This window comes from Hyposmocoma kahamanoa, unplaced genomic scaffold, assembly GCF_003589595.1.
Source record: "Hyposmocoma kahamanoa isolate Upper Pololo Valley unplaced genomic scaffold, ASM358959v1 116, whole genome shotgun sequence".
NCBI lineage: Eukaryota > Metazoa > Arthropoda > Insecta > Lepidoptera > Cosmopterigidae > Hyposmocoma > Hyposmocoma kahamanoa.
Genome location: NW_020653391.1, coordinates 3,689,489 through 3,716,640, shown reverse-complemented (window position 1 = coordinate 3,716,640; position 27,152 = coordinate 3,689,489). Strand labels below are relative to the sequence as shown.

General features: G+C 37.2%; 1 protein-coding gene across 2 annotated transcripts; it reads left to right on the top strand.

Moving 5' to 3' along the window:
• The first annotated feature begins 3,253 nt into the window (after window positions 1-3,253).
• On the top strand, window positions 3,254-26,872 carry LOC113239829. 2 transcript variants are annotated; one of them, XM_026476970.1, is made up of 8 exons: window positions 3,254-3,600; window positions 9,100-9,351; window positions 15,479-15,590; window positions 17,225-17,323; window positions 19,692-19,789; window positions 23,871-23,930; window positions 25,217-25,331; window positions 26,246-26,379. In XM_026476970.1, exons 1-8 carry the CDS (start codon window positions 3,555-3,557, stop codon window positions 26,259-26,261), a joined length of 798 nt encoding a protein of 265 aa, XP_026332755.1. In that variant the 5' UTR covers window positions 3,254-3,554; the 3' UTR covers window positions 26,262-26,379. The 2 variants fall into 2 exon arrangements, with proteins under 2 accessions (XP_026332755.1, XP_026332756.1); XM_026476971.1 differs by lacking the exon at window positions 25,217-25,331 and having other exon boundaries at window positions 26,246-26,872.
• The last annotated feature ends 280 nt before the right edge of the window (window positions 26,873-27,152 follow it).

Sequence of the window (27,152 nt, the reverse complement as noted above, 5' to 3'; positions counted from 1 at the left end):
TGACATACTCGAGCTGGTGTTCTTTACACTAGCTCGAGAAATATAATAATAATTTATTACATACTTTTGTACTTATATGTATATTATAAAGATAAATTTATTCTAAATACATGATATATATAAAAATTTTACCTCAATACATGAATGTTATTAAATAACCTTTTATTGAAAACAGTGAAATTATTGTATGTTTATATAACTTTAATTAGGGTTTGTAGTGCAAGTTAACCAAGGTGATACCTTAAGTATAATTGCTTACTTGTATCTTAGGTATCCAAATCGGTGATTAGGTATAGCATAATGATTAGTCAACATATTTTGTTCAATAACAATAAATTACAATAAAACATGAATACTTACTTACATTAGCTAGCATCTTAACTATTATTAATATTACCTAACAACTGTTAATCATATATAAACAAATAGTTTAATCCTTTTATGGTTAGTCTTGTATGGTTTTCTTACATTGAAACTTATTCATGGGATATATACATATAGCAGTGGCGAGGCGTGAATATTGTCGTCAGTAACGTCGGAGCAAAACAAAAACCACATAACATTTCATAATTCTTTTCTGTTTTAATTATTAATACAAAGATCGAACACTCAGAAAAAACACTCAGAAAAAATTCCTTCGATCCGGTCGGATTCGAACCGACGTCTTCTTGCATACCGTGCCAGATGCTATACCAACTAAGCCACGGAACGAACCAACGGACCTCACGAGATTTTTTCTATATGCTTGCGTCGTGTCTTTTTTTTTACTTGGTCTTTCAACGACTTTTTAATCGTAGCGCCATCTATGAGAAATCTATGACAGATTTATCACCCAGTTAGTACCTTTACAGCTACCAGTCCTGGCGAGAGATATCGCTATTCACTGTATTAATTAAATTTTTATTGAATTGATATTCAATTATTTTTTGTGAAATTACTCCACTAGTTTGTTATAATTATTAATACAAAGATCGAACACTCAGAAAAAACACTCAAAAAACACTCTTTTCTGTTTATTTTTCCTCTTGTTTATTTTAGATTAAATACATTGTAAGATATTTAAATTATTATTAATATTAAAACAATCACAATGTAACGTAATAATACCATTGTCAAAATTCACTTAATTCAATGAAATCGTAATAGGGTCGCCACAGGACAGGCTCTGCCTAGTGTGGAACAACAGCAACCGAGTGTAGTGCTCGTAGGCATGACATCACGTTTGCAATGCATATATATGTTAAAATATAATGTCAATTTAGCGTAAGCTTATTTGTTATATTATTATGATTAATTTTTTTGGAAATCTTATCATATTGCTCTTTGTACTTGTGAAACTGAAACACATTTATTAGCACACAAGATACAATTACTCTTCCGTTTACTGGTTAAGTTACTCTACGCCTAAAATAGAGCACAACATAGTAAATTACTTTAAAATATTTAATAATACGTGGAAAATTTTAGGCAAGCCGGTGGGAATCGAGTTATATCGACGCCTCGCCACTGATACATAGTGAACGATTTATTTTATTATACAAAACGCTACCAAGAAAGCAAAAATATCTAAGGGAGTGCACTTCGAATTCGTTCAGTGGAACAAACCATGTCTGATCGTCTTTTGCTGGTTTAGAGTGAGGGGATATAGGGCGTTAGTGAATGCTTTGTTGTTATTATTATCGTTAATATTACTGGTGATCTTAAGATTAATATTAGTATTACATGACTGCATCAATCGCGACCAGTGGGCGAGCATTGCTGAGTTCTCGCGCTCCGCGAACACCCCCAGGATATAGTTGGTGCTGTCACGCAGGCGGCGGCTCATTGAGGCACACCTCTTGCGCATTATCGCCGAGAAGCTGCCAGTCTGCGCCTCCACAAACATACCAGCAGCACTACAAAAACGCGCTAACCATATCAACACCCAAAAAGCGTGAACGCGTTAAGCGACCGCCTGTTTATAGCTGTTACAGTGATGATCTGAGGGGCACTGTGCCTGTCACCCTGAGATATAAGTTGACAAGTCCCATGTACCTGTAATTTCATCAGCACTAACCGAAACCGGAACGTAGTAATCCTCACATTACTGCTTGACTACAGAAATAGGTAGGTAAGGTTCAATACTTCCCTGGATTAACTCTTTCACAAGGAACTCTACTACGAATGTATATGGCGACCGGCGTGCACAGATACCAACCGCGCTGCTACGTTAGAATGCGATTATACTACGCACAAACACGCAAAAATAAAATGTCAGGGTAAATATTTAGTAGAGCGACACATGTAAATCTTTAATACTTATCTATTATTGTTAATAAATGACTATATTGTTAATAAATCACAGTTACTTCATTTTCCACTTTATGAAAACCTTTGCATAACAGTACCTACACGGGCGGCAGTATCGCAGAACTTCAAAGACGCTAGTACCCTGTACGAACTACTCTTTCTCAAAGGAGCTCTACTGCTTACTTTAACCTTATAATAACAGATACCATATAGGTCACTTGTCACCTTATCTCTCAAGGTGACGGGCGCAGTGGTCACCGCCACTTTATAAAAAAAAAAGTTTCTTCTTCACACTCTACGGTCGAGGTATAGTATTGCAATTCCTTATAGTAGCATCTTTGAAGTTCTGCGATACTACCGCCCATGTAGATAGGTACAAAAAATCGCTGAGATCTGGAGTAGAAATGGCTCTCAAAACTGATAACGTTACATCACCACAACAACCCATTCATACGTCCCCTGCGTACGGGTTAGCTCTCAGGCGAGTGTTAAAGCGATAGTCCGCTCGCCCAAAGTGGGTTGTGAGCTTCACAGGTTTTCTGAGGGTTGTAAACCTTCTTCGAAGTGCAGGTTTCCACACTCTGTTTTACTTCACCTAAATTACAAGAAACTTAGAGGTGCGAGCCCGGATTTAAACCCACGGCCTCTGCTTGAGAGGCGGTAGGTCATAACCATCAGTAAACCTGAGATGTCCCCAACGCGCATTGGGCCAGCGTGGCGGACCATGACCTAAAACCCCTCGCCTTGGAGGAGACCCTTTCCCTACAGTGGGACGTACAAAAGAGTTGATGATGTTGAAAATGATGATATATTATTACCAACAAAACGCCTACAGCGCATTCATTCATACTGTATGATATTTTCAACATTATTATTTCGTTGTTACGCTTGAGTGATTTACTATTTGCAGTTACTGCTTTCCGTTATCGTGCGGTGATAAAGTACGAGTAAATTTAACGTCCGCCTTGCAGATGACATTGAAATGTAATTACATAAATTCCTAATCTCACGTGAATAAGTGTGTAATAAAATAAGTATTTTTGTAACATTACGTGAATGCAAAAGTAAATATTTAGCTAAATATTAGCACAGATTGACTCAAATTATTATTATTAGAGGCGACAATATGAACATGGAAGGCATAATAAAATTAGAACCTTCTGTCAGCTTCTATCGAATATAGAGATCGATAAAAAGTACCTTCAAATTATGGATTTAGGCCCAAAAGCTTTTGATTAATAAATGTAATACATATATGGAATAAAATGTATGGGGGCCAATCCATTGTGTTGTTTTTATGTTGTATAAATGGTAAGTAGAAGTATTTGTTCACACAGGTGTGCACATTTAAACGTCATCTCCACTCGAGGTAATATTGTGCAGGAGACAGCGTACCTACAGCCATAGTATAACAAGACAAATATAGTGCGGGTGGCGGGCGGCTGAAAAGTAATCTGCAAAATTTGTTGATTGGTTAATAACAGGGCTGGGCAAAATATGTACATGCTACGTCTTAATTGAAATATAAATTACAAAATACTTCCTTATATGTATTTAAAATACGAAATACGAAATTGAAAAAAAAAAACAAAAAGGCATTTATTTACTAGATAAAACAATTACAGTATCCGGTGTTGGGGCTACTTGTAAGTAAAAATTACTTGTGTTAGAATCCCGAAGTTACAATCTTTATTTTTATATCCATAAATAAGGCAATTAAAACAAATTATTCAGAAAAACTTAAAGAATATGTGATCTTCATGTGCAAATTCAAAATAAAAGTTATAGTGTGTGTGTGTTGTGTGTGTGTTGTGTGTGTGTGTTGTGTGTGTGTGTGTGTGTGTGTGGTGTGTGTGGTGTGTATGTGTAAGTTAGTGTGAATGTGTGAGACTGCACGCGCGTGTAGCAGAACTTATGAGTACTATTATCTAGTTATGTAGTGAAATATTTTGTTATTCACTTACTTTTTTTTCTTTAGTTTATACGAGCCAAGCAATGTATATGGGGGCTACTTACCAATTTTTATTAGAGCCTCAATATCATCATACGTTTTTGTTTTAAGCCAGTCCTCCAGAGTATTATTAACTTCCCGGGAAGTTTTTAAATAAATGTTACTTTTTCTGTTCACAATATTGTAAAGATAGGTGGATAATTTTATAAATTATCTTTGAGCAAAGGTCGTACGTACCCCAATCTCGTGGGCTACCTTGTAATGCCGCCGTCTCTGGAGAAGGGCAGGATCAAGTGTAAAGTTTTATGAGTTTTAAGGATGGTTTGTAAGATAAATAACTTCCTAACCGTAAAGGCATTAGTTTCAAGCTAGAAGGCATCTGTAGGAAATCTATATGGCTTAAAATTCGTTACTTTTAACAAGGATCGTTGCGCCCTCTCCAAGTGTGGAAACTTCGTTTTATTTGCTCCACCCCAAACAGGCAAGCAGTAGCTTGAACTGATTGAACTGCTAGTAGTATGTAAATATCTTGTATAAGTTTTTTGTCATATACCCAGCGTCTATCTGGGTAACAATTTTTGTGGCAAGGGTCGACAGTGCATCGTCTGTTGACACACCTTGGCGAAAATCGTATTGAATAATTAACAAGAGGTTTTTTGTATTCAAGTAGCTGGTTGGTCGTGAGTTTATCAACTTTTCAATTATTTTGGAAATAGCTGTTAGGACTGATATGAGTCGATAATTACTAGGTGTGTTTTTGTTTCCACTCTTGTGCACTAGCGTGATGATGGCAATTTTTAAAGCAAGTGGGAAAATATCTCGTTCAAAGCAGAGGTTAGCCAAGTGCGTGATTACGGCTACGACATGTTTGGAGGCTAGACATTATCGCATCCAGGCGCACTATCGGATTTGAGGTCCATCAGAGTAGAATAAACTTCTTGACAATCTGCTCTTAAAAGTGCAAAGGATGTGCAAACACATAATGCGTTTGGTCATAAATCAGAAAGTGCAGTATCAATGTTCTCCGCTAATATTATGCCTACGTCTGCAAAGTAATTATTAACGTAATTAACTCATTAATTAAATTTTTTTATTGAATTGATATTCAATTATTTTTTGTGAAATTACTCCACTAGTTTGTTATAATTATAATACAAAGATCGAACAGTCGTTTCTTGCATACCGTGCCAGACGTGTTCTGGCACGGTATGCAAGACGTATGAAGACGTCGGTTCGAATCCGACCGGATCGAAGGAATTTTTTCTGAGTGTTTTTTCTGAGTGTTCGATCTTTGTATTAATAGTTGTAATTAACTCATTCTATGGGCAAGGACTTAGTTTCTAGTAATTTTGTATTTGAACTTTTATTACCTTTGCGATTTGTAAAGTTATCAATAGTATGCTATAGCTTTTTCGGATGTTTTTAAGCTTTATTAAATTGTTCTCTATCATAATTTCGTTTTAGTTGTTTAATAGAATTAGTGACAAAATTTCGGTATCTCCTATACGAAATTTTAAGAATATTGTTTTCTGGATCCGATCTCAATTTTCTTTGCATGTTGTTTCTTATTCTGATGCATTTTAGCAGACCAACGGTTATCCAGGATTTCATAAGACGCACTTTTCAAGGGACAGGCCTTATTATTGTGCTCTCCAAAATACATTTCTTCAGGCTATTTATTAAGCTTTCAGTTAATATTAACAGTTAGGGTTAGTTTGGTAGTTCGTATAGATTGCATTCTTCTATTAGCATAAAGCTTTATCATAATCAATACATGTTTTAGTTTTAGAGCACGAGTAATTTTTTGTTATATTTGATATTTTTAGAAAAATCATGAAATGGTCAGTCACTGTTGTGTCTAAAACAGCTATAGCGGCAGATTTATGTAGAGTGTCCATCTTTAACATGAAGTGGTTCAAACAGCTCTTTTTTCTAGTAGGTAACTTGTGACCTGGTAGGATACCATGCATTGCTAGCATGTCAAGGTAATTATTTCTATTTTTGCGTACTTGTGAGTTTTCATCAGTACTAAGTATGAGGTTTATGTTTATATTTCCTGTTAGAACTATCTATATTATTAGCGGAGGTCATTGTTGCTAGATGTTTATCAAGAGAATCAATAAAGCCAATAGCATTAGCATTTGAGGGGGGGCTGGAATCTACCATTCCAAGTATAATTATGTTATTTACGGTTATTTGTAAACATGATGCTTGATTTAGCATGATTTCTTCAACACTATCTAAATCTAACGTCACATTATTGACATGTTTAGTAGTAGAATAACCCGTATAATTTTGTATTTGAGGGATTGGTTTATTGAGATTCAGACTACATTCAGTTAGCACTAAGATGTCTGCTTTAAGCTGAAGCTTAGATAATGACACAAGAATGTTGTCTAGGTTACTGTAGATGCTACATATGTATGTTTTGGGAGATTATTTAAAGGTCCTAGTCGTTTACTTCCAAATGATTTGACACTTCGTCTACCGAAACAGTATAATTTTTGACCACCACAAGATCGTCCAATTCATTTAAATGTGTGAGATTGCTATCCATTTATAGGAATGCATAAAAAAGTGCGATTGTCGATTTTTTTTTTCAGTTTTACACGGTATGTGATTGCATGATTGGGTGAGCAGATGATGACTTGTGTTAAGTATTGTTTGCACTTTTGTATGGTTTTGTATTTGTTGCATTTTATGTACTTGGAGGTGATATGTGAGTAGTTCTGTTATAAATAGTTTGTAGTATATTGTTAGAGTGTGTAAGAAAGAATGGATTACGTGTGATGTGTTCGTTGTGTCATTGAGTTTGTGTGCGAGTTTCTATGTACATGTACGATTGTTATGGTGCAGAAAAGTAACAACTTCAGCATGAAATACCTTACAACAGAGATCATGGCAATCAGAAGAACAAAAAATACAAAAACTGTGAAATAAACCTACACAATAGAAAAATAGGTAAAAAAAGCAAATATTGTATTAGAACTAGCCAGATTGCTTGTATTAATGTGTGCACTTGAGCCTCACTTTTGATAGCAATTATTGGAGATTGTTCATCCTTCCTCACAAACGTAGTTTTTCATATTCCTCCCTTCCGTAGGTAGTCCAGCAAAATTTATAACTTTTAGATTTAGATACGTCGCGTGCGAGGAAGTATAACCGGGCAGCCTTCGGGGTCAGTTGTTCAGAACCGTAAATAGGATCGTTTTCATTTTTTGCAAACCCCAGATGTTTCACAGAGTTTCTGTTTATTTCTGATGTTGAAAGATTTATTTTGTTTTGATGTCGCAGTTTTCATAATAGTAGAGGATGTCTCAACTATTATAGGTGCCTTTATTTTAGTGTCCCTTTTACCTTGAATTCTGTAAATATCTTTTATGTCTGCTTTTGAATTATTACAGCCAATAGTATTAGAGAGCCAAAGTACCATATTTATAAGATCTTCTTTAGACTCCTTTGTGTTGTTCTTGATCTCCATATGGGTCTTTCGGTGTTCCCTTTGCAGGTCTTCTACTTTGTCTTCGAGTAGTGCAACGTATTCTTTATCAGTCTTACATTGCTCCTCCAGCTTCACTATTCGTTTCAGGAATTCTGTGTTTTGGGCTGTAAGAAATTCCATGGATTTTTCTATATTTTTGTTGTCTCCTTTATTTCCATGATGACTGAAGATTTATTTATTTATTTATTTATTTATTTATACAATTTCAAAGCATTACAGTTATTTTACCACAGGCACTGTGAAATCCATAAAATTGAAGATATCTTTTTTAGTTCATTCTCTTGAGCACTAAGCAAAGATCTAATAATTGTTTGCATTGCATTATTTCTTCTCTGAGGGAAATCCTTTCATCACCCACGTCACCGTCGTCCCTTCTCCTCTTAGTACCAGAGCGTTACTAGGAAATAATATCCACGAAGAGGTAGTCCAATCACTACCGCAATGTACGACGAACTCGAACGCGCAATGTACTTTATGGGCGTTGCCCTCATCTGACACTATATGTATATTAAGAATTACTTGTCGTCATATCTTAATATTACCAGGCGTGAAACTCATAGTTACTTCTATCGACAATAGAAATACCTTGATGTAACGACAGGCGTGGCTTCAAGTGATAGTGTGTAGCGGTAGTTTCGGAGTCGCTTCGTGTACGTACTGCACTATAGAACTGGTTTTTCTTTTCTCTAGAATTTCTCCAATTCTACGATTCGACATTGGCAATGGTAAACAACATATTTATACAAATCAGATTGCATAAGCATAGTGTAGGTACAATATAGAAACATTAAAAAGTTGATTTCTCCCTGTATTATTCCCTATTCCAGTTTGAGATCAGGCTTGTTTATGAGGCCAAGTAACGGTACATGGGCTTGGTGGTAAGTGACACGCCTGTCCAAAGATCTGAGGAGTGCTACCACTGCGCCCGTCATTCTGTGACATAAATTGAGAAGTCCATGTACCTGTAATTTCACCAGCACCCTTACCCTTGAAAACTGAAACGCAGTAATGCTCACATTACTGCTTGGCGGCAGAAATAGGTAAGGTGGTAGTATTTCCCTGGACGAACTCTTTCACAAGAAGCTCTACTGCTACGTAAATGTATTTCGTCTACCTACTAATTATCAATTGCTAACAGCTAACGAAAACATGCATGGCCGAAAAGGTACAACAATATTTTCGAAAATTTTTATTTGAAAAATCCAAACTTGCATTGAGCCAGCGCAGTGGACTATTGCCTATACATTGCATACAGACTTCTTGAAGGAGACCAGTACCCAACAAGTGCACGTTTATAGATTAGAACAAAGTACACGGTGATTCACGTAATTATCTGGTACGTTTTATTTAATTCCAGATTACCGCATACTCAGTGCGCCACCCGTGCATAGTGTTCAGAAAGAAGTCTCATCTTCGTTTGATCAAAAAGAATGGTTGCGACTGAAAAAACAAATGAGAGAGCGGGCTCATAAACTTTGGGACCTAACAGAAAGACAGTTAGAAGCACCAGGGTCACAAGAGACGGCCGATGTAACTAAACCTCGAGCAAGTCCACAAATGAAGACGAAACAAGCGTTACGCGTCAAATACGAAACATATCCACCAAAAGGTTAGGATAATTAGGATAACTTCCACCACTAGCGACCGCCGCGAATCACCAGCTAAATAATACATATATTTATTGCATATTTATTTGATTTCGTACCTTTTTGTTATTTTGAATGTTTTGTTTTGCGTTTTTTTTGTCTTCTTTTTTTTTCGTTATTTATTGTTTCATATTATTGTGTGAAAGTCAATAAATGTATTCTATCTATCTATCTTCTATCTAATACCCAGTTTATTATTATTTTTTTTTATAATATCTGAAAGAAGTCGTGCGTCTGGTGGTAAGCGACACGCCTTCACAAAACAGTTCCTTTCTCTAAGATCGGGCAAACAAATAAACAATAACGACGAAAACACTCTTCATTTCGAGAAGCCTCTTAGAAATTTTGAAATAGAAAACTTTTTATAACTATACACAAAACTAGTTTGTTATAATTATTAATACAAAGATAGAGCGCCATCTATGAGAAATCTATGAAAGTATTTCGTCACCCAGTTAGATACCTATACAGCTTCCAACCCTGGCTAGAGATGTCGCTATTCAAATTCAAATTCAAATTATTTATTTTTCTCAGATAACATGGATCCATTGGTGTTAGTAAAAATAAAGAAAACAAACTTATAGACTATTGTTAGTATGAAATTACAAATTATAAATTACTTAGAAACTAAAATGTCATGTACTTACGAGGCATCTCGTGCGGAATCATTGTCCGTACGAGATGCCTCAATACAGGCGCTCTGTGGTCGTTTGCAACAACTCTCAGAATGCTGTTGTCACTACCCCGGAGCCTACTAACCAAAGATGCTATCTTTCTCCGCAAGACCGCATTAAAGCAGCTTGTATGGGATAGAGCAAACATTGCAGAGGCACTGCAGTACCGGGGTAGTCCCAACATCATCCTGAACACGTTGTTGTACTGGACGCGAAGGGAATTCAGCGACCTTTGTGAACAGCTAAACCACAAGCCGCCCGTGTACAGACCCTGACAATACGCTTTAAAAAGCGTAATTTTTACTTGGTCCGTACAGCGGGCAAACCTGCGGGCCAGCATATTCCCGCGGACCGCCAAAGCCCTGCGTTCCCTCTCGACGTCGTCATCATCTTTAAGGTCGTCGGCAAGAATATGTCCAAGGTATTTAAAATGAGAGACCTGTTTTACCCTCATGCCATTTAGCGAAATCGCTGGAAATGACTCTGGACACCTACCGGCGGCCTTGAAGACCATGAACTCGCTTTTTTTAACATTATAAATTAGCCCGTGTGATGCGGCATATACCTCACAGACTGCCAACATCTCCCTAATAGACCTCGCAGTCGGGCCCAGCAGCACCATGTCGTCCGCATAGCTGATGTTGTTCACACAAACATCCCCCACACGACAGCCGACACGCATGCTACTGAGCTCGACTATCAAATCATTAACATACAGGTTAAAAAGCTTTGGAGACGATAATCCCCCCTGTCTCACGCCGCATTCCAACCTGTATGCCTGAGAGAAGCTGTTGAACCACCTAACTTGATTGGTCTGGTTGCTGTACCAATATTGGAATATTTTTAATAGTTCAGCTGGCATTCCCCTGTCCTCCATCTTCCTCCAAAGCACATCATAGGAAACGAGATCGAAGGCTTTGGAGAGGTCCAGAAAACACGCGAACACTGGTGTTTTACGTTCAGTGTAATATTGGACAGTATGCTTGAGAGCCAGAATCGCACTTTCGGTTGAGAGTCCAGGCCGAAACCCGAACTGTGCATCATGGAGATTGAGATATTTTTCTAGGCATGATTCAAGCATACTATCCAATACTTTACCTATCGTGGTCGCAAGAGAAATTGGGCGATAGTTATTCAAGTCTGAAATGTCACCTGTCCTGTTCTTCACTATGGGCACCACCGTTGTTTTCATTAAATCATCTGGTAGATAGGAATGACTAATGCACATAGTGAAAAACATAGACAGGACCCTTGGCAAATGCAGTCCGGCATACTTTAAGTGCTCGATACTGAGCCCATCGTGTCCGGGAGATTTACCTCTGCTCATATTTTTAATGACAGCTTTTACCTCACTCGCTGTGAATCTTAGCAACGGCTCTTCCCCCTGCACGACAGGCCCAGCGTCGGTCGACCCAGCGGAGGCACCCAGTGGAGACAGCACCTTAAAATGCTGCATAAACAAATTTGCTACCTCCCCTGGGTCACCCCTACCAGCTACACTCGCCGGGAGGCCAGGCCTGACATCCAACCTCCCTGTAGATTTCCAGAATTGACTAAAATTTTTATCAGACCTGTGCTTAGCAATCACGTTCATTTTTAGTTGCTCCTGATTATTTTGACACCATTTTAGTCGTCCTTTGTACACTCTACGGGTCTCGCACATACGGTCGTAAGTGAATCCCGCCCTGGGCCGACCATGGAGGGTCCATACTTGAAAGTTAAGCCTGGCCTCCTGATGAGATTCTCTTACATGATCATTCCAGCCACACAAGGTTCTCTTTTTTCTACTAGTTACAACCTTCTTTTTTGTCTGTATCGCCGCATCACATAATATACAAACTATTTTTTCATACAGTTTATCTAGTATTATTTTATGCTCAGCCAATTTACATGACCCAAAGCCGCACACAGAGAACTCAGAAGGAAAGTCCAGATCTCTTAAGTATTTCTGACAAAGGTCATGGTACCTGTTTTTCTGCGATTCATCTCTTTCCCCCCAAATCACTGCACTCTGAGGGCGTTCCTGAGTCACAAGTTTAGGCTTAACTGTACCTAGATCACACTCAAAATATATAGGCAAATGATCCGAAACTATATATATATTCATATAACTATATATATATATATTCACTGTATTTTAAATTTTTATTGAACTGATATTTATTTATTTTTTATGTGTAATTACTCCACCAGTTTGTTACGACATTTTTCAGAAACATCTATCTAACTTCGGCTCCCATATTGAATCCCGATGATGCCTTTGCTGGTGTAGCTACGGCAATCCTACCAGCAATCTTCATACCAGCTATTGTCCGATCGACATATTTTTGTGGACCAAGTATCGAAGTCTGATATTTATGGCGCTATGAAACAACTCAAGCGTAAACTTACCCAAGGCCCATACAGTATTCCAAAAGTGATAAAACATTGCAGGGAAGCATTCACTAACCCCCAATCCCATATCATTAATTTGTCCCTAAAATGCAATACATATCCCAATGTTTGGAAAACGTCAAAAGGTCTACCAATACATAAGTCGGGCCCAATGATGGTCGGGCCACAACACAAATCTGAAATAATAAATTATCGCGCCGTGGCTGTTTTATCTGTTTTTGCAAAAGTTATGGAAACCGTTTTGCACATTTCTATTTGTGAACAACTTAAGGGGTGGTTCTGTGATCAACAGCATGGATTTCTTACAGCTTCCAATCTTATCAATCTGACGAGCTAGACTCCAGAAAGCAAGTTGACGTTAGTATACTTAGACTTTCAGAAAACATTTGATCAAATTGATTATGATGTTCTACTAAAGAAATTAATACTTACCGGTTTCTCAAAAAACTGTATGCATATTCAATATGTATAGTACAACAGATGCCTTTCTCTACCTTGTAAACTGAACTCTGGTGTAGGTCAAGGTAGATGCATTGGACCACTCATGTTTTTAATTATAATAAATGATTTGCCACCAACTATCCGACAAAGCGAGCGTCTCATGTTCGCAGATGTCAAATTGGCCATGACGATTAAGTCTGATGTTGATTGTGTGCTCTTGCAAAGGGACATTGATAACGTGAACGAGTGTGGAAGAAATAATATATTTATATTATTCATATTTATATTATTTTTTACATTATTTATGTATATTATTATTAATAGTTTATGGTTGAATGTTGAGATAAGTACGATTATGTTGTTTTCTCGTGTTCGCAAACAAATAATCAGTGATTACAAAATAAATGATACTCGGATTAGTAGAGCTAAATCAGTCAAAGACTTAGGCACATGGTTCGACACTGAGTTCACTTTTCGAGAACATATCGCAAAAATTAGTAAAACTTCGCGCAAGTATCTCTGTTTCGTCTTAAGAGAATCCAAGTCGTTAAAAACAACCTCATATCGTGTCTTTTGTATAACTCCTTTGTTTGGAGCAAATTGGAATGTAACGCTATCATTTGGAACCCCGTCCACCACAGCCACACACAAATGTTAGAGAAAATTCAAAAGATATACATTTGTTCAAAATTTATACAAGAAGATGTATGGATATTACCCCCATACTTTATCCCACAACATTTATTTTAGGTAAGGTAAATTATAGAATGCTAGAAGTGACACGTAATCTGGCTCTAGTGACTTACATGTTTCGTCTGGTACGGGCAATAATATACAATCCATTTTTGTTGTCCAAGACAGGTTTTTTGGTACCTAAAACGAATTTCGTGCGACTTCATAGAATGAGGTTATTTGCAATACCTATCACACGATGTAGAGTGAGTGAGATGGCCCCTCTACCCCTACATCCGTTGCATAACTTTGACTCCTCGTTGGACCTTTTTGCATGCTCAGAACGCTATATGGAGTCCTTAATCGGAGACAGCAGTATTATGTAATAGCTATTATGTGCTAGTTTAAAATGTAATAACCAATGGATTTTATTTATTATTTCATTAATGTTAATTTGTAATAATAAACACTCAACATAGCCTCGCACTAGGGAAACCCTGCCATTAACACACACATAGACAACCACAAATGACACCCAAAGTCACGAGAGAAATAAATGTAGGCCATACAAATATTTCTCCCGGCCCGGGAATCGAACCTGGGACCTCAGCGTGGCATGGTAACCGTTCGGCCTCGGAAGCAGTTAGATTAGATAGATAGTAATAATTTATTATTTATGTTATTGCGCTTAAAATTTTATAAATTTTCATATTTTATTCAATATTACAATTTACTTAATACTGTTTGTTCATTATTGCGTTTGGGTTAACTGTAAGCAATATGTAATATAAATAAATAAACAGTTGCAATGCCATTTTTGGCTTTGATCGCAAAGGTTTAAGAGTGTATACTACTTCAAATGGCTTTGGTTGCTTCCGGATAACAGTGAAACTGTTGAATCAATCACTATGGAAGATATACATATATATATTAAAATTGAGAATATACACTGATAACTATACGGTGTGAAAACACGATTCCCAAAAATGTTCACGATAGAAAAAAAAAACACAAACTTACCTAGAAATTTTACAACTATATAATATACAATTTTTTTTAATATCAACTGAACTAAATAGAACGCGTATACTATACGATATACATTTTTCGAGTGGCTTTAATTACATTTGTAAAAAAAATTATTCTGAAATAAAGCCAGTGCCACTCGACCCAAGCAAAATGAACCGTGTTAGTACGGGAAAAATTTTAATTCGAGATGAGGTAATAGCGTCTCTTAATGTGCACTATCATTACGCCCATCACCTTATAAACTTTTTTTTTTAATTTATTCAATTTCAAAGACATTAACTATTTTATTACATTAACGCTAGGTAAAAACTTAATGGTTTAACCACCTAGAGATGAGCTAACAAGCTCGGTACTTAAATTAGCTTACTACTTACTAAAATACAAATAATATATTACGATTAAGAGAGCTAAATACAAATAAAATGAAAAATTACATTACGACCCAAGATAGTACTTCTTTATTTCGAAATGTCCTTAGTCAATACCGCAGTAATCATTGAACTCGAATGGCGATTCTCGCACTCAAAACGATTCGAACCGATTTGTACGATAATCGTATGAACTTGAAGAAATGTCGTACGAGATCGTGTTTGGACAAGTCGAAAACTCGTAAGCAAGAATCTCCTTACTATATATTTCTCTGTGTAAACAGTCGAGGAGGCGATTAAGTTGTTTGCGACATAATCGTAGGCGAGATTTTAGTTCTTGCGTGAATGTAAACATTATGATATGATAATCTTATGGCGATTATTGCTTACGATAATCGCCTACGAGTTTTCGTCACGAAGCGTGGGAGAAACTCTCTCCATCTAAATGGGTCTTTACTCTTCCAAACCGGAACGCAGTTACGAATACCTGTACACCACAATTGTCATTTTAGGTAGAATTGATGGTTATATGGAGGAAAGCCTGAAGTTCAATGACAGTGATGTGACACCCAATACCGATGAGAATAAGATGATCAGCGACATCGGGAAATTGACCACTATCTGGTAAGTAAACCGACGATCCCTCAATAAAATCTAAGTATTGTCGCTAGTATATGCAATATTACTTCTGTAAGCTGTATTAGCATAGCCAGTGAACAAAAAGTAACGAGAAAGGTCACTCTCCGCCCCTCCCTAACTTTAGATACCACACCGCGTCCCTCATATTGACGGTCACAATGCCACGGCAACAAGGCTGTCAGCGTGCTGTTCGAAAGGAAGATTTATTTCGATGTTTAAATTTCGAATTTTGAATATAATGCTAATTCACAAATATTATTTAGATATTTTTATTTTAATTATTAATACAAAGATCGAACACTCAGAAAAAATCCTTCGAACCGGCCGGATTCGAACCGACGTCTTCTAGCTTACCGTGGCAGACGCTATACTAACTAAGCCACGAACGCTATGCAAACGAACCAGCGGACTTCACGAATTTTTCTATGTGCTTACGTCGTATCTTTGTGTTTAGTTTTTTCAACGACTTTTTAGTCGTAGCGCCATCTATGAGAAATCTATGAAAGTCTTATCACCCAGTTAGATATCTTTACAGTTACCAGCCCTGGCGAGAGATGTCGCTATTCACTGTGTTTTAAATTTTTATTGAATGATATTCAATTATTTTTTGTGAAATTACTCCACTAGTTTGTTATAATTATTAATACAAAGATCGAACATTCAGAAAAAATCCTTGGATCCGGCCGGATTCGAACCGACGTCTTCTAGCCAGACGCTATACCAACTAAGCCACGGAACGAACCAGCGGACCTCACGAATTTTTCAATGTGCTTGCGTCGTATTTTGTATTTGGTTTTGTCAAGGACTTTTTAGTCGTTACAAATTGAAAATTCGAGACCCTTGTGTCCTCGAATTTTCAATTTGTATTGCCGATAAATATTATGTAGTGAATATACCTACATAATTATTAATTATGTAATTATAAACTTGGACACGCAATTTCAAATACCTTAGTTAACTTATTTAAAAGTACCTGTCCAAAATATAACATTTTAAGTGCTTTTAATATATATATTTTTTTAAATCTTCAATATTATTCTAGTTAGTGAATTAATGAATAATATAATATTATACAGATATAAGTAATGAACATGTGTAATTATTAGGGTTCTATTAATAGAATTCTAATAGATAACAGATTCGCGTTAGAATTACGTACATAACGTAATAAGTACGAGAAAGTATTGGCTAACCCTGCCACTTCATGCACACATTTTTGCGCGTGTGCAGACAGCGCCTTGCTGTATGTAGTAGTAGTAAGTAACTTTCGACTGTTGTATGGGGTGTCCGGGATGTGGTATTAGTACTGAGTAATTTATTACATTGTTGATACATTTTTTAGTAGCAGTAGAGCTCCTTGTGAAAGAGTTCGTCCAGGGAAGTACTGCCACCTTACATATTTCTGCCGCCAAGCAGTAATGTCAGCATTACTGTGTTTCGGTTTTGAAGAGTAAGGGTATGTCTCAGGGTGATGGGCGCAATGGCAGTGCCCCTCAGATCTTTGCGATTTAAAGGTCTCAGCGGTACTGTAACTGTCAAGGATAGGCGTGTAGCTTACCGTCTTGTTCGTCCCGTCAATTGATATTATAGAAGAAAAAACATACTTATATGTATTTCAGGGTCCGGCCCACGCGGTCAACGACGACGATTATAATCCGACCAATGACTTTCACACATACTTGCGACTACATTGCCTACTACTGCCTTAAAATTTGGGAGTGAGTATAGTTTTTACAAAACATTTAAAAAAATCTCGTTCTATCATAATTCATTTTACGGAACCCGCTGACACTAGACCCACGGAAGAAAAAAACAATGGAATTGCCTTAAGCCTCGATTACCATCGGAACCGCTGTCGCCAAAATCCACGTCCAAACAAATGATAAACGCTACGAAATCTTGATATTGTTTGTAATTTAAAAAGATGTAACAAATTCTGGATTATTAATATAATTTATACTTTACCCAGTCGTTATGTCGTTGAAAGTTCGATACATTTATTATAAGTTACGACGTTTTCAACGTGCTGCCATCTTGCGCCCAGTAGCTGGACTACGACGAACGATTAACACCTAAATTCGATAAACAGAAAATTGAAAATTTCTTAAAATAAGCCTTACCGATAATTTTTTTTAGAGCACTGAGCAGAGACGGACGTGTCTGCCAGTATTTTATGTTTGATATTTAAAATAACAATAAAAGTATAACTGTGCCAACGCTGTCTGAGCACTTTTCGGACTTTGTGTTTTGTGACGTTACGTGCGGCCTTGTGCTTCTTTCAAAGTATGAAGAATGAATAGCCCGTTCGGCAGAAGTACGATGACGAGTCGTAGTCCACCTCCCGTTAGACGACACGTGGAACCAGAACTATCCCCAGCTCCAGCGTCTGTGATGACTATAGACGCGGTCTCAACACAGGAAATCCAGAAATGGATGGTCCGAATAGAACAATGTCTGAATGACATCTGCACCATTTCTGGCGAAGGAAAATTAAACTCTGAGCAGAAGTTGAAAATCAGTAATATTAGCAGGTCAGTACTTGGAGATGTCTCTCAAATGGCAGTGCAGTACCAGTACTTGAAGCAAAAATATATTTCGCCCAATTCTTTGATTAGCACTTTGAAGGAACAAGTGAACGTTGAAGCCCAATTAAAAGACCTGAAAACTAGCATGCAAACAGTCCCTAGACCATCACCATCAAACAAATCTTTTGCTGATATAGTTAGGAAAGGAGGTCTGCCTTTAGTATGCCCATCAAATACGAGCAGTGTTGCTATTTACCCGCCCCGTAAAGATACTTCAAGCGAAGATACTAAAAAAAACTATCCAGAAATTAATAAGGCCCGAAGAAATGAAGCTGCATATCAGCGGTATGCGTAAAACTAAATGTAGAGGAGTTATCATCAGCAGTGAAAGTAAGGATGACATACTAAAGCTCAAACAGTTTGAACTACTAAAGAAATCGGGACTGAAAGTGTGTGAAGGTGAATAATATCGCCCAATATTATTATTACCTTCGGCCGCTTTTTAGTCGAGTCTAATAAAGAATTATTAGACTGCCTGTATGAACAAAATTTCTTCGAAAAGTACCCTAGCCTAAATAGGAATTGTAGTCATGCGTTGTAGTTGAAAAACAGGACGAGACGCTTCAACTCTGCCCCAGTGTGAGTTGAGCCTAACTTGATAATATTTCGTAAATGTGGACTACGGAGCCGTTCAAGTACAAGTTAAAGTGTAAAACACATTAAAATTTTAAACAATGAATAGGTACTTTTAGTACGCCGATCACGCCGCCGCAGATCGCATAACTAAAAGTAAAAAGCCCCCGTAAAGCTATTATATCCACATTTAGGTGTCAAATTCGAGTGATAAACCAGTATTTTAAAATTTTATCACCATAGCGAACATGGCGAGCACCGTGACGTCACATTTTTATATCATCGCGAGCACCGGCTACCAATAACTGCAAAAGATTAACACAGTGCCACACATGGCTTCAAGGAGACAGTTGATTTTAAAACATTTACACAGTAATTTTATCAACGTAAAAATTGAGCGCGACAAACGAAATGAAAAGACTTTTTTGTTTCATGGTTTTCGCAATGATGCCGACGATTAAACGACAAAGATAGCTATATATGCAATTTCATATCGTTGTCCTTGTTCTTCAAAATTTAGATTATCAATTGAATTAAATATTTTCACGGGAAGGTTTATCACACATAACTGCATCCGTGGCCGAACGGTTACCATACCGGGCTGCCATGCAGAGGTCCCAGGTTCGATTGCCGGGCCGGGAGAAATATTTGTATGGCCTACATTTATTTCTCTCGCGAGCTTACGTGTAAATTGTGGTTGTGTATGTCCATGGCATCTGCGGCACAGGGTTTCCCTAGTGCGGGGCTATGTTGAGTGTATGCGTTATTATTATTATTATTATGCTACGGCCACAGATGGCGCCGCCTACGATTTAGCGATAGTCACACCTATTTATGTCATGTCATTTTACATTTAATTTTGTTCTAAAGTTTTAAACTGCAACGTCGAAAACCTTATTTTTAACCTTATAAACCTTATATTTTTCAGTACGGGACGTTTTTGCGCTCGTTCTATCCACCATCAATACGCCAACTTCACTAATTATTGTGAACTGCAGTACGTCAATTGTGTGGAGAGCTATGAATGTGAGTACACGCTTTTAAATAGACGCACACGACGAACAAAACTGTCCGAAAGTCTGATTGACAGTCATTTCGATCTTACGATAAATAATAGGGGTTAAAGTATGAAATTGCCGATTTGTACTGAAAATCTAAATTGTTTATTTTTTAAATTTTTAACAAATTTATTTAATCAAAATAGTTGCCATTATTATTTATACATTGCTGCCATCTAATGGGAAGGTTATTAATGCCTTTGCGATAGAACTCCGACGATCTAGACTGCACAAACTGTGTGAAAGCATTTTGTACTGCCTCCTGGGAAGAAAACTTCTTGTCACGTAGATAATTGTCCAAATCACGAAAAAAATGGTACTCCGTTGGAGCAAGGTCTGGTGAATACGGAGGATGACGAATGGTTTCTAACTGCAGTTCCTGAAGGGTCAAAATGGTTTCTCGTGCTGTGTGAGGTCTCGCGTTGTCGTGGAGCAATAATGGTGAAGATCGATTCATGAGTCGGGGCTGTTTTACTGCTAGTTTTGTCAACATGGTTCGGAGTTCGGCACAATAGACATCTGCCGTTATTGCTTGACCAGATCGGAGAAAACTATAGTGAATAACACCATGCTGAGACCACCAAACAGTTACCATTACCTTTTTATTGGTAAGTTTTGCTTTAGGACACTGTTGTGGCATTTGACCTGGGGTCAGCCATTGCATTTTTCTTTTCCGGTTATCATAAAGAATCCACTTTTCATCACATGTTACAATTCGATCCAATATTCCTTCATTTATGTACCGGTTCAACAAGGCAACACAAGTTTCAACACGCGTTTCTTTCTGCAGATCAGCCAAATCATGAGGCACCCATTTTTCGTATTTTTTTATTTTATTGATTTGACGCAAGTGAGTCAATATTGTGGGTAAGGTAACGTTAAACCATGCCGCTAATTCCTGGGTAGTTTGACTAGGATCGGCTTCCACTATCTCTCGTAATTCATCGTTATTCACCTGTGTGGGCGGTCTTCCTCGTGGCTCGTTCTTTAAGTCGAAATTTCCATCACGAAAGCGTTTAAACCAAAATCGCACGGTGCGTTCATTAGTAGACTCCTCTCCAAACGCAGCATTGATATTGCGGGCTGTTTCTGCCGCGTTAGTTCCGCGTCGGAACTCGTATTCAAAAATTCTCGAATTTTCGCAGTATCCATCTTTCTTGTCTAAATTGAATAACAAAAACAATTGAAAGTCGATATTCAAATGTTTCAAATTTAAAAAAAAAAATCACAGAAACCATTTGAAAAAAGTTTCATTCGAAAACCTCAAACCATGAAGATTCTATGAAAATTCAAAGAACCTATTGCAATAAAACGGCAATTTCATACTTTAACCCCTAATATAGAAAAGACACTGTGATCATTCTTTCTATAAACAAAAAATAATATTTTCTCTTTCGCTCTTATAATAAATTAAAACAGACATTCCAAACTTCCTGCCGTCCCATTAACTGAATAGACTCTCTGTTCTCTCTTGACAATTAACCGTAGCAGTCTCTCTCTCTCTCTCTCTCTCTCTCTCTCTCTCTCTCTCTCTCTCTCTCTCTCTCTCTCTCTTTCGATCATATAATAAATTAAACGAAAAATTTGATCTTTCGTTCGCTCTTACAATAACTAAATAAACTGCTCTTACGATAAGTAGATATCAGGGCCCTAATTTTAATTCAAATCTAAATTGATCCGACTAGGTAGTCTCGAAATCAGATGGATTTCTGAGCGAGAAGATGAACCTGATTCCTATTATATCTTTCTAATTTGTGAGTTAAATCAACTATTATTCCGATTAGAAATGTCAAAGTTTTCAATCAGTTGTGAATGGCAATTATGCGCCTCGACTCGGAAAAGACGCAGTTTCCGATCGGGAGAGGCATTCAAAATCAAGCTGCAGCAGGCTTAATATGTATCTTTTCTTGGAACTGTCAATTTTCTCTCGAAAGTGACGTCATTACGAATTATCTCTAACCATCTCTAAAGGCACGAACAATCCATTAAATAGTCACTGGTAATCATAGCTACTCAATACGCCATTTACGGTCAAACGTCTCTGGTAGCTATAGCTACCCGTAAATTACAGTACCCGATTGGTGAACTGTTTTATGACACGTTCAAAAATTGAGTTGAATTGTGCCACTATCATTCTCAATGTGCGATGTCTCGCGGCTGCAGTGAAACATACGTGCCACTACAGCGCTTCTATAAACATCGTCAGAATGACTCGATACAGCTTCATTAGCAAATAACGAAAATCTGTTTTCATAAAAATGGATCAAAAAGGTAAACAAAACCTTTTCTTTTGTTAGTGCTCCGTGTAGAAGCGCAGATTTGCATTTAAAGGTCAAATCCAGTCCTATTAGTGTTCTATTCACTTTATCATTTAGACATAAAAGTAGGTAACAATCCAAAATTAGTTTCGATGTTAGACTGTCGCACATCGAGTATATAACCAGAAATAGAGACGAGATGTGTGCGCTCCGATTGGGTAGCCCGAATTCGAAACAATTGACGGGTGTCGTCAATTGTTTCACTTCAAGTCATCCAGTTTAACTTGAGCTTTGCTATAATGGACGAAAATTGCAAAATTACATATAATTTTTTTTTTTTTTTAATAATAACGCACACACTTGACATAGCCCCGCACTAGGGAAACCCTGTGTCGCGGGTGCCATGGACACACACATACATAACCACAAATTACACCCAAACTCACGAGAGAAATACATGTAGGCCATACAAATATTTCTCCCGGCCCGGGAATCGAACCTGGGACCTCTGCGTGGCAGTCAGGCATGGTAACCATTCGGCCACGGAGGCAGTTTAATTACCGATGAAATTTGATTCCGTTTGTTTTGTAATTAGATATTTTGCTGCTTTTCGCCACACCACCGAATGGAACAGCATGCCATTGTTAGAGATATTTTCTTTATTACAACTACTGAATAATAATAAATATATAATAGAATAATAATAATAAATACTGAATATATTTTGGAATATACAGAAACGTACACACAGGTCAGTTGTTGGCGCTGTAATATGTCAGTACAAACGAGATTTGATATTTATAAGTGATGTATCACCGGTGAGTTACCAGGAATGTACGGCCCTTATTTCGTCTCCATTTCTGGTTATATACTCGATGCTGTCGCCTAAATCCATTGACGTCCATTATGTAGGTAACATGTTTCATGTTCGTTGGCACCACAGAAGAAAAAAACAATCACAACTACAGTTGCCAAAACTCACTCATTTATAATTTGAAACGCTCTTAAATCTTGATGATGACTGGTCGTAGGTTCTAATTTAAAAAGAAGTAACAAATACTGGACTGTTAACATAATTTTAACTTTACACTGTTGTTTAAAGTTCAATACCTATATAACAAGTTACGACGTTTTGATTTCATATTGAAATTTCAATCAATGTGCTGCCGATTAGCGATCAATTCGAGATGTTTACTCAGTTCTCCAAAAAAGAGGCGTTCATGTTACGTTTCTTGTAACAAAAAAATTATTATGTTTAAAAGAATATTGTAAATTTATTATAATTAATTAAAATAAGAGTTAACGTTGATATAAAACACCACCATGGATATAAGTGCGACTACTATTTTTGCACACATAAATAGCAAAATATGTCATTTTGCGATTTCAAATATTTTTCGATTTTCGAGGTTTTGCGCGAGATAATCGATGCGATCTTATGGTCGTCAGTGCAAAGTGAAAATGGCAGACTAAGCTCAAGTATGTGGAACTCCACATACTGTTGGCACACGTGCCGCGCTCACTTACCACACTCTACTCTACTGTATTTATTTTTCTATGATAAGCACAAACGCGCTACTGCAGCGCTTCTACAGCGTTTAATTAGAAGATGTTTTTAGTAACTCGTAAATATTTTACTCTAAATGTAAATAAAAAATATAACAAAAAATTGTAATTTCAAACATACTCTAGTCTAGCCTCGAGCAACCAGTTAAGCTTATTAGCCAATGCAGCTTTGGAATTCACTGATACGAAATCGAAAAATTAAATTAGTTCCATCATCTTTTTCAGTATGGTTTGCAATTCACCCAGGATATTGCATCTTCATCCCCAAAGCCATAGAATGGAAACGTGAGTACCACCAACCCAAAGACTGAGTTATTTTAGTCTAAATAATAATGGCCCTGTGAAGACATAAGTTCGAGCTTGCGGTAATTATAATGTTACGTTATAATTATTAATATAGAGATCGAACATTAAGAAAAATTTGTTCAATCCGGCTGGATTCGACTGAGCTACGGAAGGAACTAGAAGACTTTACGAATTATTCTGTGCTTATTGCAGATCTTTGTTCGCTGAATCCAACCGGATCGAAGGACTCTTTCATAGTGTTCGATCTTTGTGTTAATAATTATAGCGATAATTAGTTATTTATTTCACTACATAACGAGAATAGAACCTAATTTACCAGCTTATCTAAGACCATGTATTGAGAACTGTGGGACCAATATAAAATGTGGTCAAGACCAAATTAAGGCGTGACGACCAACCGCAGTGACCAGCCGCAACTACGTCAGCAGCACTTTGTCATTATTGTTTATTATTTTTATTTGTCCTCTATTACATGTTATAGTGTAGTCGTCTACAGGAACCGTTGCCTTTGATTCGTGAAGGGATTTGTAAATGTTTTTTGTAGAAGAAACAAGATTTAAATATCGGATTTCGTTATTTTGACTCCATTCCGTGTAGATAACTCAAACTCAAATAAACTTCATTAAACAGATAAGCAATATAACTTAAAATCGTCATATTAATTGACCTACATATTGATTAAACTCTACTGCTCATTCGTAAGGCAGAATCCCATGAGAAGAATGAGCAAGACAATCTAGGAGTTGTTCTTTGTTAATATACATATGTACACATTTATCATTAAAATATTAATTTCAAATATCATTATATCGAGACAAATCTGCAAGTGCTAAATGGGTCACTACCATGGATTTTTATCATCCAAGCACTTACGCAGACGCTGTAGGTAATATGTAATAACCATAAGTGTAAAGTTTTAAAATTCCTAAATGACAAATTTTGAATATCTACTGGAATCTTATCATAAAAGCGGTAAAAAGAGGATCGATGTGGCGATTTTTGGGGGATGCCTATGTCCAGTATTGGGTGTCTTTCGGCTGAAACATCTAGTATATAACCAGAAAAAGAAACGAAATGTCATTTAATTTGTTTGAAAACTATTCTGCCAAATCATTACGATGACAACCAGCCCGAATTTGAAATAAAAATGACGGGTGTCGTCAATTGTTTCACTCCAAATCAACCAGTTTAACTTGAGCTTTACAATAATACATGTTAAATATTTAATTACCGATGAAATGTGATTCCGTTTGTTTTGTAATTAGATGTTTTGCTGTTTATCCTACACCACCGAATGGAGCAACCCCTTATAGTTAGAGATATTCTCTTTATTACAATAAATACACAATATTTTTGGAATGTACGGAGACGTATACACAGGTCAGTTGTTGGCGCTGTTCTTTTCAGCGATCTAATTTGTGATTTCAGTGCAAACGGGAGTTGATATTTAAAAGTGATAGAAGGCCCATTTGCCTGATGAGTTGCCAGGGATGGATGGAGGGACTGAAATAAACGTACACACGTGCACACACTCATATGATAAGGAAGATAATGAATTGACAGCTATTATTTAAATTTAGCTATCTAAATAAAAAAAATAATAATAATTTAGCTATCTAATAATCATGTCTGCTTAGTCGACGCGCGCCTATGGCACAATTAGTTGTGGCATGTTGTCAAGTTATCTTGCAAGGCTGCTACATAATGCCACTAATACTGTCTATGTCTGTATATTTTTTTATTTATTCGTTTAAATCAAGCAACTATGACCCATATAATGTATATCTTAAACACTAAGATACATGTAATATAATATAAAAAATTAAACGAACACACGAACGATACGATTTGCACTTCGTGTGCGCAGTATAGTGTCTGGCAACACACCTCGGAATCGCCGGTTTACATTCTTCCCCCTTATCCTTCGGCCAAAACCCCGGCGAAAACCTCAAGCGTGTGTACGCTATACCCTACACATGCATACACCGCTGTAGCCGCTTCAACTACCGACGGGAGTAACGAAGGCGGCTTCATAAAGGTAGGGAAGAGGAAAAGAAAGCCCTCCAGCCGTAACCTGTATGGCACAGCAAACACATATCGTGTAGATTACTTATTTAGTATATGTAAATAGTGCTTTATTATTGTATGTATGTTGGTCCTTAAAGTATAGGTATATTTGGGTCGTGTGGCTTGAATTAAATAAATAAAATAAAATAAAACAACTCCTCCTTCATAAATGTCGACAGATATCACAATTTTTTGGACTTTAATACATTACAGTTTATTATTTTCAGATTACCCTTACTTTGATGACTATTTCTTGGATCAGCATTACAGAGAACCTCTCGACGAACCCTTCGAAGCAATACCTATGCATTATCATGACAAGCCTGAAGTGCAATGGCATCCGTAGACAACAAAAACAATAATGAAAGATTGTTTGTAACGTCAGTAAAGAAACGACTCGTCTTGTTCGAGCACGACTACATGAACATATCCATTTAATTCCGCCCAACTTTTTTATTAAATGACTTTAGGAGTCTATTTTATATATCCACCAGTTAAATACTGAAAAAAATGGCAAAAAAGCCGTAAAAATAACAGCACCGAAACTTAAATTCCTCTTCTTCTTGTCGTATAAATGGCATACACTATAATGCTTGCCATCGTGGTAAATGAATTTGCCAATCGGCGTAATGCCGGGTTCACGAGACTGCCACTAGCGTTTTTCGCTTGCTTGCATGACTCGCTTCGCTCGTACGCAAAGATCTGTCGCCTACGCGCAAGTAGGACTGTTCATGAGTCGCTCGCTTGAACCAGCCATTTGCTTTGCGTTGGTTTTCTCTACGTTGCGTGAGTTTGATATCTAGCAAGCTTGATATTTCCACGCAAGCAACAAGAAACGTTAGCGAAGGACAGCACCACTGTTCGAGAGTGTCGACAACCCAAACAAAGCAAGGCGCCGCGCATGCGCGCAAATCTCTCAGAACGCAAATCGTAATACTCGTGAACGCCTTTGCGCGGAAGGCAGATATCTACCGATATATACCGTGTACCCAGCCGATGCAAGTGAAAGACCCGTAAACCGAATGGCATAAGGTTGTCACCCAGGATGCGCCAGACGTAAGTACAAGATAGAAATGGCAAATATCGTCGAGGAGGCTCCTTTCGTTCATCCCAACGTAACTTAAATTAAAAATG

Bases quoted from the DNA above. Each gene is read 5' to 3' on its own strand.
- LOC113239829 (XM_026476970.1), top strand. From the start codon at position 3,555: ATGTATGGGGGCCAATCCATTGTGTTGTTTTTATGTTGTATAAATG. The intron at 3,601-9,099 runs GTAAGTAGAAGT...ATTTAATTCCAG, and splicing joins GTTTTTATGTTGTATAAATG to ATTACCGCATACTCAGTGCG. The intron at 17,324-19,691 runs GTGAGTATAGTT...TATATTTTTCAG, and splicing joins TACTGCCTTAAAATTTGGGA to TACGGGACGTTTTTGCGCTC.